The sequence below is a fragment of the Pan paniscus genome, chromosome 14, assembly GCF_029289425.2.
Source record: "Pan paniscus chromosome 14, NHGRI_mPanPan1-v2.0_pri, whole genome shotgun sequence".
Classification (NCBI taxonomy): Eukaryota; Metazoa; Chordata; class Mammalia; order Primates; family Hominidae; genus Pan; species Pan paniscus.
Genome location: NC_073263.2, coordinates 96,611,796 through 96,628,144, shown reverse-complemented (window position 1 = coordinate 96,628,144; position 16,349 = coordinate 96,611,796). Strand labels below are relative to the sequence as shown.

Below are 16,349 nucleotides of genomic sequence, written 5' to 3'. Positions count from 1 at the left end.
CTGTAATATTTCTAACCTTTGAAATGTATTGAGACTTCTTTAATGGCCCAGTATTTACTTTACTTTGGTAACGGTCCCCTGTGCATTTGAGAAAAAAAAAAAAAAAAAAAAAAAAGAATGTATATTCTGTAGCTGTGGATTGTAGAGTTCTAAAAATGACAGGTCAAGTTGGCTTATAATATCTGGATCTTCAGTATCTTTACTGAATTTTTGTCCACTGTTCTGTCATTTACTAAGAGCGGGGTGTTTTTGCTTGGTATCTCTCTCTCTCTCTGTATTTACAGTCTTTGTTGTAGGCAGCATCTAATTGGGTCTGGCTTTTTAAATGCTCAGCTGAAATTATCTGTCATTTTATGTGGAGTTTCATCCATGTACATTTAATGTAATTATAGATACGGTTGGTTTTAAGTCTACCATCTTGGTATTTGTCTTCTATTCGTCTCATATGTTCTTTTCCTTCTTTGGAGTGAATAGAATATATATTCTTATTTTATTTTTTCTATCACATTTTTAGCTCTGCCTCTTTATGTTATTGTTTTTAGTGGTTGCTCTAGAGTTTACATATGCATTTAAGTTTATTGCAATCTATTTTCGAATAATTTCCTACCAAATTTGCAAACAATAGAATAATCTTACTATTATATAATTTATTTCTCCTATTCTTTGGGCTTATGTTGTCATATTGTTTACTTCTACATATGCTATAAACTTCATGATATATTGGGTCCATTTTGCTTTAAATAACCAATGGTCTTTTAAAGAAATTTATACATATGTATGCATGTATGTGCATACATATTATAGAAAATTGTGTTTTATATTTATTCACATATTTGTCCTTTCCAGTGCTCTTTATTTCTTTCTGAAGTCTGAGCTTCCATCTGGTATCATTTTCCTTAAGCCTGAAGAACTTCTTTGCAGGCTAGTCTGCTAGAGACCTTCTCCTAGCTTTTGCCCATCTGAGCATGTCTTTATTTCAACTTTGTTTTTAATGATCTTTTCAACAGATAGAAGATTCTATGTTGACAGTTTTCTTTTTTTTTTCCTTTTTTTGGCACTGTACATATATCACATCATTGTCTTCTCCCTTCATTGTTTCTGATGAGAAACCATCATTATTACGCTTGTTGCACTATACATTATGTCTCTTCATGGCTGCTTTTTAAAACAATTTCCTCTTTGAGTTTTTGCTGTTTGACTATATGTGTTTAGTATCCTTCTTGGGATTAATGAGCTTCTTCAATATATGGGTTGGTATTTTTATTTAATTTTGGAAAATTATGAGTCTTTATGTTTTGATACACTTCTCTTTTCTTTCTCTTTTAACTCCTTGACTTCTGGGACTGAAAATGATAGTATGTTAGACTGTTTGGTGTAGCTCCAAGATCTAGGGTGTTGCATTCCAGTCTTTCAGTCTTTTTTATTTTTGTATTTCATTTGGATAATTTGTATTGCTCTGTCTTTAGGGTCATTGATTCTTTCTCTTATCCCAATCTGCTGCCAGCCCATTGAATATGTTTTTTTTTTCTTTCATAGAGATGGGATCTCGCTGTGTTGTCCTGGCTGGTCTCAAACTCCTAGGCTCAAGCAATCCTCCTCCCTCCTCAAGCAAACCTCAGTGCTGGGATTATAGGCATGAGCCACTGTACCTGGCTAAATGTTGTTTTTTTGATATTCAATTTTTGTTTATAGAATTTTCATTTGGTTTGCTCTTATACTTTTCATCTTTTTATGTTTATTGACCAATTGAATATCATTTGGGTAAGCACCTATTTAAGTGTCTTAACAATTTTTCTATTGAGTACTCTGGGTTTTTGTTTTGTTTTTCTTACTGATTTGTAGAATTCTTTATGTATTCTGAATTGCAGATACCTTCCTTCTGTACTAATGCTTATCTTTTTAGCCCTGTAATATTGTGTTTTCATAAACATACTTATCAATCTTTTCCTTTATGGTCATTGATTTTTGTGTTCTGTTTAAAAAAATCTGTATCTATTTCAGTGTCTTATTTATTTATTTATTTATTAGTTTTCCATAAGTTACTGGGGTACAGGTGGTGTTTGGTTACATGACTAAGCTCTTTAGTGGTGATTTGAGAGATTTTGGTGCATCCATCACCCAAGCAGTGTACACTGCACCATATTTGTAGTGTTTTATCCCTCGCCCTCCTCCCACTCTTCCCCCTAAACCCCCAAAGTCCATTGTATCATTCTTATGCCTTTGCATCCTCATAGCTTAGCTCCCACATATCAATGAGAACATACAATGTTTGGTTTTCCATTCCTGAGTTTTACTTCACTCAGAATAATAGTCTCCAGTCTCATCCAGGTCACTGCAAATGCTGTCAGTTCATTCCTTTCTATGGTTGAGGAGTATTCCATCAGATAGATAGATAGATAGATAGATAGATAGATAGATAGATAGATAGATAGATAGATAGATAATCTCACAGTTTCTTTATCCACTCATTGATTGATGGGCATTTGGGTTGGTTCCATGATTTTGCAGTTGTGAATCGTGCTGCTATAAACATGTGTGTGCAAGTATCTTTTCCAAATAATGATTTATTTTCCTCTGGGTAGATACCCAGTAGTGGGATTGCTGGATCAAATGGTAGATCTACTTTTAGTTCTTTAAGGAATTTCCACACTGTTTTCCATAGCGACTGTACTAGTTTACATTCCCACCAGCAGTGTAGAAGAGTTCCCTGATCACTGCATCCATGCCAACATCTACTGTTTTCTGATTTTTTTTATTATGGCCATTCTTGCAGGAGTAAGGTGATATCACATTGTGGTTTTGATTTGCATTTCCCTAGTCATTAGTGATAGTGAGCATTGTATATCTTCTTTCCAGAATTTTCTATTCATGTCCTAAGTCCACTTTCTGATGAGATTGTTTTTTTCTTACTGATTTGTTCAAATTCATTGTAGACTCTGGATATTATTCCTTTGTCAAATGTGTATAGATTGTGAAGATTTACTCCCACTCTGTGTGTTGTCTCTTCACTCTGCTGAATGTGCCTTTTGTGGTGCAAAAGCTCCTTAGTTTAATTAAGTCCCAACTATTTATCTTTGTTTTTATTGCATTTGCTTTTGGGTTCTTAGTCATGAAATCCTTGCCTAAACCAATGTCTAGAAGGGTTTTTCCAATGTTATCTTCTAGAATTTTTATAGTTTCCAGGTCTTAGATTTAAGTCTCTGATCCATCTTGAGTTGATTTTTGTATAAGGTCGGAGATAAGGATCCAGTTTCATTCTCCTACATGTGGCTAGCCAGTTATCCCAGCACCATTTGTTGAAAAGGGTGTCCTTTCCCCACTTTATGATTTTGTTTGCTTTGTCAAATATCAGTTGGCGGTTAAGTATTTGGGTTCTCTATTCTGTTCCATTGGTCTGTGTGCCTATTTTTATACCAGTACCATGCTGTTTCGGTTACTATGGCCTTATAGTACAGTTTGAAATCAAGTAGTGCGATGCCTCCAGATTTGTTCTGTTTGATTAGTCTTGCTTTGGCTCTGCGGGCTCTTTTTTGGTTCCATATGAATTTTAGATTTTTTTTTTAATTCTGTGCAGAATGATGGTGGTATTTTGATGGGAATTGCATTGAATTTATAGATTGCTTTTGGCAGTATGGTCATTTTCACAATATTGATTATATCCATCCATGAGCATGAGATGTATTTCGATTTATTTGTGTTGTCTATGATTTCTTCCAGCAGTGTTCTGTAGTTTTCCTTGTAGAGGTCTTTTGATTCCTTGGTTAGGTATATTCCTAAGTATTTTATTTTATTTTAATTTTTGCAGCTATTGTAAAAGGGGTTTAGTTCTTGATTTGATTCTCTACTTGGTTCCTGTTGGCGTATAGAAGAGCTACTGATTTGTGTACATTAATCTTGTATCTGGAAACTTTGCTCAATTATTTTATCAGTTCTAGGAGCTTTCTGGAGGAGTCTTTAGGGTTTCCAAGGTAAACGACAGTTTGACTTCCTCTTTACCAATTTGGATGCCCTTTATTTCTTTCTCTTGTCTGATAGATCTGGCCAGGACTTCCAGTACTATGTTGAAGAGGAGTGGTAAGAGTGGGCATCCTTGTCTTGTTCCAGTTCTCTGAGGAAATGCTTTCAACTTTTCCCCATTCAGTATTATGTTGGCTGTGGGTTTGTCATAGATGGCTTTTATTACATTGAGGTATGTCTCTTGTATGCCGATTTTGCTGAGAGTTTTAATCTTAAAGGGATGCTGGATTTTGTCAAATGCTTTTTCTGCATCTATTGAGATGATTATGTGATTTTTTGGTTTTAATTTTGTTTATGTGGTGTATCACATTTATTGACTTGCATATGTTAAACCATCTCTACATCCCTGGTATGAAACCCACTTGATCATGGTGGCTTATCTTTTTGATATGTTGTTGGATTCAGTTAACAAGTATTTTGTTAAGGATTTTAGCAACTATGTTCACCAAGGATATCGGTTTGCAGTGTTCTTTTTGGTTATGTCCTTTCCTCGTTTTGGTATTATGGTGATGCTGGCTTTATAGAATGAATTAGGGAGGGTTCCTTCTTTCTCTGTCTTATGGAATAGTGTCCAAAGGATTGGTACCAATTCTTCTTTGAATGTCTGGTAAAATTCTGCTGTGAGTCTGTCTGGTCTTGGACTTTTTTTTGTTGGTAATTTTTAAATTACCATTTCAGTCTTGCTGCTTCTTATTGGTCTGTTCAGGGTATCTACTTCTTCCTGATTTAAGCTAGGAGGGTTGTATTTTTCCAGGAATTTATCCATCTCTTCTAGGTTTTCTAGTTTATGTGTGTAAAGATGTTCATAGTAGCCTTGAATGATCTTTTGTATTTCAGTGGTGTCAGTTAATTTTTCTCTCTTCTTTTCTTGGTTAATCTTGCTAATGGCCTATCAATTTTATTTACCTTTTCAAAAAACCAGCTTTTTGTTTTATTTATCTTTTGTGTTTTGTTGTTGTTGTTTCATTTCATTTAGTTCTGCTCTGATCTTGGTTATTTCCTTTCTTCTGCTGGGTTTGGGTTTGGTTTGTTCTTGTTTCTCTAGTTCCTTGAGGTGTGACCTTGGAATGTCAGTTTATGCTCTTTCAGCTTTTTCAATGCAGGTGTTTAAGGCTATGAACTTTCCTCTTAGTACTGCCTTTGCTGTATCCCAGAGGTTTTGATAGGTTGTGTCATTATTGTCATTCAGTTTGAAATATTTTTTAATTTCCATCTTGATTTCATTTTTGACCCAATGCTCATTCAGGAGCAGATTATTTAATTTCCATGTATTTGCATGGTTTTGAAGATTCCTTTTGGAGTTGAATCATATGGTCTATCTTGGAAAAAGTTCCATGAGCTGTCGAATAGAATGTGTATTCTATAGTTGTTGGATGAAATGTTCTGTTTATGTATGTTAAGTCCATTTGTTCCAAGGTATAGTTTAAATCCATTGTTTCTTTGTTGACTTTTTGTGTTAATGATCTGTCTAGTGCTGTCAGTGAAGTATTGAAGTCCCCCACTGTTATTGTGTTGCTGTCTCTCTTATTTCTTAATTCTATTAGTAATTGTTTTATAAATTTGAGAGCTCTAGTGTTGGGTGCATATATGTTTAGGACTGTGATATTTTCCTTTTGGACAAGGCCTTTTACCGTTAGATAATGTCCCTCTTTGTCTCTTTTAACTGCTGTTGCTTTAAAGTTTGTTTTGTCTGATATAAGAATAGCTGCCCCTGCTTGTGTTTCATGTCGATTTGCATGAAATCCTTTTTCCACCCCTTTAAGTTTCTGTGAGTGCTTATGTGTTAGGTGAGTCTCCTGAAGGCAGCAGATAGTTGGTTGGTGAGTTTTTATCCATTCTGCACTTCTGTATCTTTTAAGTGGAGCATTTAGGCAATTTACATTCAATATTAGTGTTGAGATGTGAGGTACTGTTGTATTCATCGTGCTGTTTGTTGTCTGTGTACTTTGTGTTTTTTTTTGTTTGTTTTTGCTTTTTAACTTGTATTTTTGTTTTATAGGTCCTGTGTGATTTATGCTTTAAAGAGGTTCTGTTTTGATGCATTTCCAGGATTTGTTTCAAGATTTAGAGCTCCTTTTAGCAGTTTCTTATAGTGGTGGCTTGGTAGTAGTGAATTCTCTTAGCATTTGTTTGTTTGAAAAAGACTGTATCTTTCTTTCATATGTGGAGCTTAGTTTCACTGGATGCAAAATTCTTGGCTGATCATTGTTTTGTTTGAGGAGGCTGAAGATAGGGCCCCAATCCCTTCTAGCTTATAGGGTTTCTGCTGAGAAATCTGCTGTTAATCTGATAGGTTTTCCTTTATAGGTTACCTGGTGCTTCTGTCTCACAGCTCTTAAGATTCTTTCTTTGGTCTTACCTTTGGGTAACCTGATGACAGTGCACCTAGGTGATGATTTTTTTCAATGAATTTCCCAGGTGTTCTTTGTGCTTCTTGTATTTGGATGTCTAGGTCTCTAGCAAGGCTGAACAAGTTTTCCTCGATTATTTGCCCAAATATGTTTTCCAAGCTTTTAGAATTCTCTTCTTCCTCAGGAACACTGATTATTCTTAGGCTTGGTCGTTTAACATAATCCCAGACTTCTTGGAGGTTTTGTTCATATTTTCTTATTCTTTTTCCATTTGTATTTGTTGGATTGGGTTAATTAGAAGACCTTGTCTTTGAGTTCTTTCTTCTACTACTTGTTTCTTCTTCTTTCTTTGAAGAAGAAAGAAGACTTTGCTGAGACTTTCCAGAGCATTTTGCATTTCTGTAAGTATGTCCAATGTCTCTTGAATTTTTGATTTTTTTTAAGCTATCTGTTTCTTTGACTATTTCTCCCTTTACGTCTTGTATTATTTGTTGGATTTCCTTGCATTGTGCTTTGCCTTTCTCTGGTGCCTCCCTAATTAGCTTAATAACTAACCTCCTAAATTATTTTTCGGGTAAATCAGGGATTTCTTCTCAGTTTGGATCCATTGCTGGTGAACTAGTGTGATTTTGTGAGGCTGTTAAAGAGCCTTATTTTGTCACATTATCAGAGTGGGTTTTCTAGTTCCTTTTCTCATTTGGGTAGGCTCTGTCAGAGGGAAGGTCTTGAGCTGAAGGCTGTTGTTCAGATTCTTTTGTCCCACAGGGTGTTCCCTTGATATAGTACTCTCTCCCTTTTGGTGTGGATACGGCTTCCTGTGAGCCGAACCGCAGTGATTATTGTCTCTCTTCTGGGTCTAGCCACCCAGTGAGTCTGCCTGCTTCCGGGTTGGCACTGGGGGTTGTCTGCAGAGAGTCCTGTGATGTGAACCTCACAGAGATCTCTTTGGGTCTCTCAGCCATGGATACCAGCACCTGTTCCGGTGGAGGTGGTCGGGGGGTGCAATGGACTCTGTGACGGTTCTTAGCTTTGGTTTAATGCTCTATTTTTGTACTGGTTGGCCTCCTGTTGGAAGGTGGCACTTTGCAGAGAGCATCAGCTGTGGTAGCATGAAGAGGAACTAGCAGTGCACAGGACCCTAGGACTCCCAGGATTATATGCCCTTTGTCTTCCACTACCAGGGTGCATAGGGAAGGACCATCAGGTGGGGGCAGGGCTAGGCATGTCTGAGCTCAGACTCTCCTTGGGTGGGTCTTGCTGCAGAGTATTTGGGGTGTCTCCTAGGTCCTGCAGTAGCAGTCCACTTCCTTCAAAGGGTCTGTGGCTCCTCTTGGGATTGCTGGTTTGTTCTTGCAGTCGATCCAGAGCTAAAGTTCACATGCAGGCCTCTGCACACTGCTCTGTTAGTCTGAGTCAGAGCTGCAATCTAGTCCTGCCTCTCGTCTGCCATGATCCCACCTCTTGGGATTGGCTTCTTTTTTTTTTCTTTTTTTGACAGAGTCTCACTGTCACCTAGGCTGGAGTGCAGTGGCATGATTTCGGCTCACTGCAACTTTCATCTCCTGAGTTCAAGCCCTGGTGTTTTCTTGCCACTATTTATATGATCATGTGGTTCTTCCTGTTTCATTAACCTGATAAATAGCATTGATTGATTAATTGTCAGATCTTAAATCAGGCTTGTATTACTGGTGTAAACAGTTATAAAGTATAATTATTTTTTATGTTCTTAGATTCAATGTATTTAGTATGTTATTTAGTGTTCTTTTTTGTTGTTGTTTGCTTTTTCACCCAAGCTGGAGTGTAGTGGCGTGATCTCAGCTTCCGGTTACAAGTGTTTCTCCTGCCTCAGCCTCCCAAGTAGCTGGGATTACAGGTGCCCGCGACCACGCCTAGCTAAATTTTGTATTTTTAGTAGAGATGGGGTTTCACCATGTTGGCCAGGCTGGTCTCAAACTCCTGACCTTGTGATCCGCCCTCCTCGGCCTCCCAAAGTGCTGGGATTACAGGTGTGAGCCACCGGGCCTGGACTTAGTGTTCTTAAAACAGTTTGGTTTATAATTTTCCTTTCTTTGGTTTTTATATCAGGATAATGCTGGATTCCAATTCTCTAGAAGAATTTGATAAAACTTCTGCAAAATCATCTTGTGACCCATCTTTGTTTTTTCTATGGGAAATTTTTGTGTCATGAATTCATATTCTTAAATTCAATAATAGAATTATTCAGATTTAGGTTTTTTATTATGTCAGTCTTTGCCCATCATTTTTCCAGAAATTTGCCTTTTGCATCAAAATTTTTAATTTATTGGAACGGTGTTTATTATATATTCTTTTTAATGCTTGTAGTACCTCTTCTGTTATTCCCTGTTAATTCATAATAATGATAATTTTCCTCTCTTTTTTTCTTGATTAGTCTTTTCGAAGTTTATTGATTTCATCAGTTTTTTATATAATGAGGCTTTGGGTTTGTTGATTTTTCTCCTTCAAATTAGTTTTCTATTTAATCATTTTCTCCTTTTTTCTAATTTCCATTTTTCTCAGATTTTAATTTAATATGCTACTCATTTTTCTATCTTTGTAAGGTATATTTTTAGATCCTTTACTTTTAACCTGTCTTTAAAAAAAAGTTTGAAGGAATAATTTTACTTGTAAACAGCATTAGTTGCAGTCCTGAAATTTTAATATTATTAGGTTTTCATTTTCTTTTATTTGAAAAGTTTCTAATTTTTTTGTAATTTATTTGAAACAGGTGTTATGTAGAAATATATTGCTGAATTCCTAACATTTCTAGTTACATTTCTAATTACGTTGATTTCTTGTTAAATCCACTTATGTCAGAAAATATTCTGTATAATGTCTGTCTCTTGAAGTTTGATGATACTTGCTTTATGGCATAATAAAGATGCACTTGAAAAGTGTGTTTATGCAGTTATTGGCTATAGTATTGTAGCCTTTAGGTCATCATTAAGTCAAGTTTATTAATCATGTTTTCAAATTTTCTCTGTCGATTTTTATGTGCTTGTTATATCAGTTATTAAGATAAGTGGGTTAAAACTTATCTTTTATTTCCACTTTTATATGCCTTTTCTAAGGTGTGTATTTTTAAGGTAGCATATAGACGGACTTCAGCCTTGAATTTCATAATAAACATTAACATGGAAAAAATATACAAAGGAAACCGTCTATCAGTGAGATATGCTGACCACAAAGGAAGGGAGAGGTGCACCACATTGCTCTAACGCCTTACACCATTCACTCTTCATTGGAGTTAGCTGGGACTCAGGATTAAGCACTAACCGAAGTCCAACACAGGTACCAGCGCTGGGTGTCAAAAGATCAGATTAGCATATGAGGGATGAAAGGAGTGATTAATGTATCCCAAGGGAAGGACAAGTTTAGAAAAGCTTAGAGAATGTTTATTTAGATCTTGTCATACACAGAAGACATACCAACACTCCATAAAGTTCTGATTTAAAGGCATTCACTGGGTTGGATGAGGTAACAAAAAAAACAGATGTAAAGTAGAGATCTCCTCAGGTGGGACCTGGGAACCAGAGTTGACCTCTGAACTCCCTGAGGCAGGTGAGATGCTACAGTAGCACATAATTTACATCTGCTGACTTAGTGCTGATGCTGTCAGTATTTGGGCTTAGGAGCTTACATTTAAGTGTCTTCCATATTGTCCCTTTTGCTTCTATTCATCCTGTAATTGAAGGTAATGATAATGATTTGACAGAATTACATTTTTATTTCTTAATATTCCTGTCGGTTTGTATACCCTGTTCATAATTTTAATGGCTCCAGAAGAAATCCTGTATTAGCCAGGAGCACAACCTGTTATGTTAGTCATTTCATTGAGAAGTAGGTTTTATTTTTTTTTGAGACAGAGTCTTGCTCTGTCACCCAGTCTGGAGTGCAGTGGCATGATCTCGGCTCACTGCAAGCCTCAGCCTCCCAAGTAGCTGGGATTGCAGGCATGCACCACCACGCCCAGCTAAGTTTTTGTGTTTTTAGTAGAGACAGGGTTTCGCCATGTTGCCCAGGCTGGTGTCGAGCTCAGGCAATCTGCCTGCCTTGACCTCCCAAAGTGTTAGGATTATAGGCGTGAGCCACCGCACCCTGCCAGTTTTTTGTTTGTTTGTTGTTTGTTTTAGTCTCATGTGTTCCCAAAATAAATAAGTAGAAGAATTTCTTCTGCCACCCTATCAGTAAACACCTTACTGATCAAAAACTAGTGGGCAATTTTTTTCTCTCTAAATCAGAAGAAAATCTTGCCATAGTCTCTCGCCAAGAAGTGAACCCTGCTTTGTTTATTACACCTAAGATTTGTCTTCTGCAAAGTCAGTAATCGTTTAAAGCAATGTGGATGATTTGTACTTATCACAGCTTAGAACACAATTCTTCAGTGGCTTACAGCAGAATTAAAAGCTTTCCACTTTCTGTGAGGTGTTAGCAACCTTAATGATCCTGATTTTATGTTTTAATACCATAAACAAATCATGAAAATACCATCTACTGATTAAGTGGCCTCATGATTAAATACATATTTCATCTTGTACCTAATAGAAGGTTGACAGAGAGAGGGAGAGTTCAAATGAGGAATAGAATGAGCCAGAAGGATGGATGGCATTTTTATTTGCAGAAAATAGGAATACATTTTTACTGCTGTTTATAGAAAACATGTTCGTTGGCACAAGCTTCACAAAGACTAGCAGGAACAGAATCCCACAAGATGAAGTTTAAAGTAAATAGTGGATAGATACCTAAAAATTTCTCCAGGACTCAAAGCAGTTTGGTGGTTAAATGCCAAACAGGCATTGTAGTTAAAATTATGCTTGTTAAAAGAATATGTTCCATTCTGTAATGTTCGGATACAAAATTAATTCTAGAAGAGTCTGCCGGGGGAAATTTTATATTTTTCACTACTATTCAAATATAGATATTGAATATGAAATGTATTCAACCTTCATTTTGTGTCCTGAGGTTTTATATATTTATTGAAATGTGGTTCTTCTTTTTTTCTTAAGTCATTTTGTTTTCTGGGTCTAGAACTCATCTTTTTGTAAGACTTTTAAATGTAAACAATAATTCTTAAATCAATATGTGTTGCCATGTTCTATTAGCAAATATTTTAAGACTTTTTAAAGATCAGCTCTTCTTTTTGAGCTGAGAAGTCTGTTATTTCCTAATTAGCTGGGAGCTGGGATTGGTCACCTCACTGAGAGACCAGATATAACCACACACACACACACACACACACACACACACACACACACACACACACAAAATAACCTTAAAAACTAGAAAATTCAGAAAACAAAAATATAAAAAATACAGATATATTTCGGTATTAAATGCTTTAAAAAATATGAATCGTGTGTAGGATATAGTATCTTGCAGTGATTAAGAGAACAGGTGTAAGGTCAGTATGACTGAATTTTCTGTCTTTGAGGAAGTTACTGAACCTCTCTGAGACTCAGTTTCCTCCTGTGTAAATGGAGATGATAATCCCTCCTATTTAGATATGAGAGTGAAGTTAGATAATGGATGCGAAATACATATGTACTAAGGTTTGGATATAAGCAAGGCTTATGACATGTTGCCTCTTCTTGGTTTTTGGGAGGGCAGGGCAATTGTACCTTTCTTTGGCTGTCAGCTAGGTACAGAAAATTGTGGGTGGCCTAGTAGGCCAGATGCTGGGCTGGTGGGTCAAGATGCAGGTGGTGGTGCTGAGAAGACACACACAGAACTGCCTGTGTTCCCGCAGCAAGCAAACTGTGATTGCGACCCGCAAGTGATTATTTATGCTGTACTTTCTGGTTGTCTGTTAAACCTGCCTGTGAAAATCAGTTGTAAGTCTTCCTTAGAAACCTCTACAAAGTGTGCATGTATTCCTCCTTATATTTCTTTTTGTTTGTTTGTTTGTTTTGTTTTTTGAGATGTAGTCTCACTTTCTCGTCCAGGCTGGAGTGCAGTGGCACCATCTCGGATCACTGCAACCTCCAGCTCCCAGGTTTAGGCACTTGTCCTCCCTCAGCCTCTCGAGTAACTGGGGTTACAAATATGCGGCACCACACCCGGCTATTTTTTTTTTTTTTTTCTCAGTAGAGATAGGGTTTCACCATGTTGGCCAGGCTGGTCTCAAACTCCTGACCTCAGGTGATCCACCCGCCTCTGCCTCCCAAAGTGCTGGGATTACAGGCGTGAGCCACCACACCTGGCCTCTCCTTATATTTCTATAGCACTCTGTACTTTCTGCTGAAGTCATGTACTTTTATGTAAGACAGTGAACTTTGGAGGCCTCAGAGCGTGTATAACGTGAATCTGCACGTCCCCCACTGTTCTATCCGTCTCAAGAAGCAAGCGTTGTGGTTTCAGAGTAGGTAGGGACTAACTTGAGTTGCACTCATATTTCCCGAAGCCATAGACCGTGATATCACACGTTTCCTAATAAAGATGAATACTGAAATGAGCATCATCCAGTGTCTTGGGTTTTTATGCTTCTTGCTTTTGTTTTTATATTTCACCTTTTAGACCAAGGTAATTTCCAAAGATAACGTCACCTTGCTGGGTGAGGTGATGGGTAAGTGAACATTCACAGACCCGTTAGCACAGTGCCTTGCACGTGCTCATACATGTCATTTGCTATTGTTATCATGTGCCTCTGAAATAGACGTTTGAAATACTCTCCTAATCGTGGGAAATTTAATGCATATCCAAGTGTTAAAGCTAAAAAAAAAAAACCCTGTTAGATATTTTGACTTGTTTTCTTGTTATCAAACCTCTTCCTCAGTGCTACTAAACGTAAGAGAAATAGAAGACAAAAATTTCTGACAATATAAAATTCAATATATTGTAATAAAAAGAAAAAAGTCTCAGGTCTTTTAAAACATGTAAAATTTTATTACATTTCTCTTATCTATTCTTTATTGGGCATGTTAATGAACTCTAATTTCTTATGTAAGTGTGTTTAGGGGAAAAATTAAAGACAAATTCAGGGATTTTATCCTGACCAATAAAAAGCTAGCCGTATGCTGGGGACAAGCTAAAATGTAGTGGCTGACAATGCATGCTCCTCAGCTCTGTGACTGGTGCTGTGTGTTCTTGATCAAGTTACTTTTTTCTCCCTGTGCCTCAGTGTCTCCATCTGTAAAATGGTGTAGTAATACTACTTCATAGGGATATTGTGAGATTTAAGTGAGTTGATACATGTGTATTTAATATACAGCCAGATACACAATCAGCATTCAGTAAATGTTAGCAAAGGATAGATACCAAGAGAGATGACTCCCCACTTCCAAAGGTGAAGATTTAAATTATTTCCTTTTTTTCTGAGCACTGAATTTGCAATTAGTCACTTCCTTATCCCGTGCATAGCTGAGGCTTCTGGGTTCCTTGTCTATGATGCCTGCTTGCTCATTTCCCGCATAACATCAACTGACTCATGATAGTTTGGGATTCAAGTCCTACTCTAAATCTCAGTTTTCTCATCCATTAAATAGGGAAAGTAATAATGCCTGACTCATGAGGCTGGTGAGTGTTTCAAAAGAACTAATGGGGGCCTGGTGTGGTGGCTCACGCTCATAATTCCAGCACTTTGGGAGGCAGAGGTGGGCAGATCACTTGAGATCGGGAGTTCGAGACCAGCCTGGCCAATGTGGTGAAACACTATCTCTACTAAAAATACAAAAATTAGGCATGGTGACATGCACCTGTAGTCCCAGCTACTCAGGAAACTGAGGCAGTAGAATCACTTGAACACGGGAGTGGGAGGCTGCAGTGAGAGGAGATGGCACCACTTCACTCCAGCCTGGGTGACAGAGCAAGACTCCATCTCAAAAAAAAAAGGAAAAGAAAAAAAAAAAACTAATGGATAAGTTTATATCATAGTGTTTGGCACATGGCAGGCATGTAATAGATATCATCAGGACCACCTATACTTTTGTTATTCCTTTGTATGGAAAAGCAGTCCCTGGTACTACAATAAGTCTTTCAGAGAAAGGAGTGTAATCCTAACAACAACTCATGAAAGTATTTTTGAAAAGAATACTTGATAAGGAAAACCTGCATCTACTTCTGCTATTTCAGACATTGCTACAAGTGGTTGGTGTGGTCTCTGTGGCTGTGGCCGTGATTCCTTGGATCGCAATACCCTTGGTTCCCCTTGGAATCATTTTCATTTTTCTTCGGCGATATTTTTTGGAAACGTCAAGAGATGTGAAGCGCCTGGAATCTACAAGTGAGTATGGAAACTCGGGTTGGTATAGACATGCTAGCTAGTTTCCATTTATGCCATAAATTACAGAGACCCCCTGAAATTCGGCAGACTCTGTCTTCCAGAATTTCTCTAACATTAGGTAATTGAACGTATTGGCCATTATGAATCATTGTGTCCCTTAGAGCATGTGGAATTGATAGCCTGCAACGTGCAACCTTGCAATTTGGAATAAGGAAGGAGTGAAGGCCATATGGGGAGTAATATTCTACAGGAATGTCAGCACTGTGAAGACAGGGACTCTCCGTGTCTTGTTTATGACATACTTCCTTACACAAAGCCGGCACTTAATTAAACATTTTTCTTAGAAATAAAATATTTGATCATGGTGGAACTAATATAGAAGGAAAATAATTAGGGTATTTTAGTATCTTTCCCCGAAGATACTAAAAATGACAAGGAAATGAGAAGGATGGAGAAAGGAAAAGAGGTGTCAGAAGCAATGTATTTGGTAAATTTATGACTTTTGCAAACTCACAAAATGGCTAGGATGTTGCAGTTTTAAACGTTTTGAAAAGATAAGCATTGTTATTTTCAGTTTTCCATTTGTTACCAGCGGTGCTTGTTCTAATGTCACCGTTTGAGGTTTTTCCCCCTCAGGCTGTTTATATATATATGGACACTGAAAATAATCCCCTTAGATCACAAGGAGATATATCAGTTTAGAAAACATATAGTCTGTTGCTCTCTTCAATTTCCTAGTTTTGGAATCATGAGGAAGACATTTTATGATTAATCACTCTATTCCACATGTAATCGCAGAGATGAAATAATCCAGAGTTCATCTCATTATGCATGCACAAATTAACATATTTCATCATTGTTAAACACAAACTCATAAGGAGAGTAGAATTGCTTTACTTTTTAATAAAAGGTGTAAGGATGATAGCCAAAAAATAAAGAAGGAAGATATTTGTATCAGAAAAGCTCCACTGTGGATAGTTACTGCAAATGAATGCCAACTCAGCTCTCTGGAAGCCACGCCTAGAAGAGAAGCATTGAGTCCCATCATTTTCAGTATCTTCTACTGAGTGGTAAATAGAAGTTTATTAGGACAAAGCAGTTTTTGGTTGTGACATATATATGTTTCTCTTTTAACAATGAACATTTATTTATTTATTTATTTATGTATTTTGAGATGGAGTCTTGCTCTCACCCAGGCTGAAGTGCAGTGGCGCAATCTCAGCTTACTGCAGCCTCCACCTCCTGGGTTCAAGTGATTCTCATGCCTCAGCCTCCCAAGTAGCTGGGATTACAAGTGTGCACAACCACACCCCACTATTTTCATATTATTAGTACAGATGGGGTTTCACCATGTTGGCCAGGCTGGTCTTGAACTCCTGACCTCAAGTGATCCACCCGCCTCAGCCTCCCAAAGTGCTGGAACTACAGGTGTGTACTGCTGCACCTGGCCAACAGTGAACTCTTAAGAGGCATTTATCCTAAGTGTCTGCATGAAGTAGAAGGGGTGACAGTCCATAAAAGTTGTAGAAAAACTTTTCAGTCATCAAGAAAACCAGCTAAGCTACCATGAGGTCTAGTCTTGTAAGGTTTTCAGTGGGCAGGCCGAGCAGTGGAGTCCACATGTGAGTAACACTTGGCCAATAGGACTTGCTAGGGAAGGTAGAGTATAATTGCTGGGAGACCTTCCTTGTGCAGATGACTGGCCCTAGCCAGTGTTGTGTGTGGACAGCAAGGCTGTGCAGGCA

General features: G+C 37.5%; 1 protein-coding gene across 3 annotated transcripts in view; it reads left to right on the top strand.

Annotated features, from left to right (window-relative positions):
- Window positions 1-16,349, top strand: part of ABCC4 (ATP binding cassette subfamily C member 4 (PEL blood group)) — a 282,705-nt gene that overhangs the window by 204,156 nt on the left and 62,200 nt on the right. For 2 of the 3 annotated variants that reach the window (XM_034936857.3, XM_055096905.2), the window contains one exon: window positions 14,454-14,604. In XM_034936857.3, coding sequence (XP_034792748.3) covers window positions 14,454-14,604 — 151 coding nt within the window. Of the gene's footprint in view, window positions 1-1,536; window positions 1,946-14,453; window positions 14,605-16,349 lie in introns of those variants that run through there. The other variant, XM_055096906.2, reaches the window with a different exon arrangement.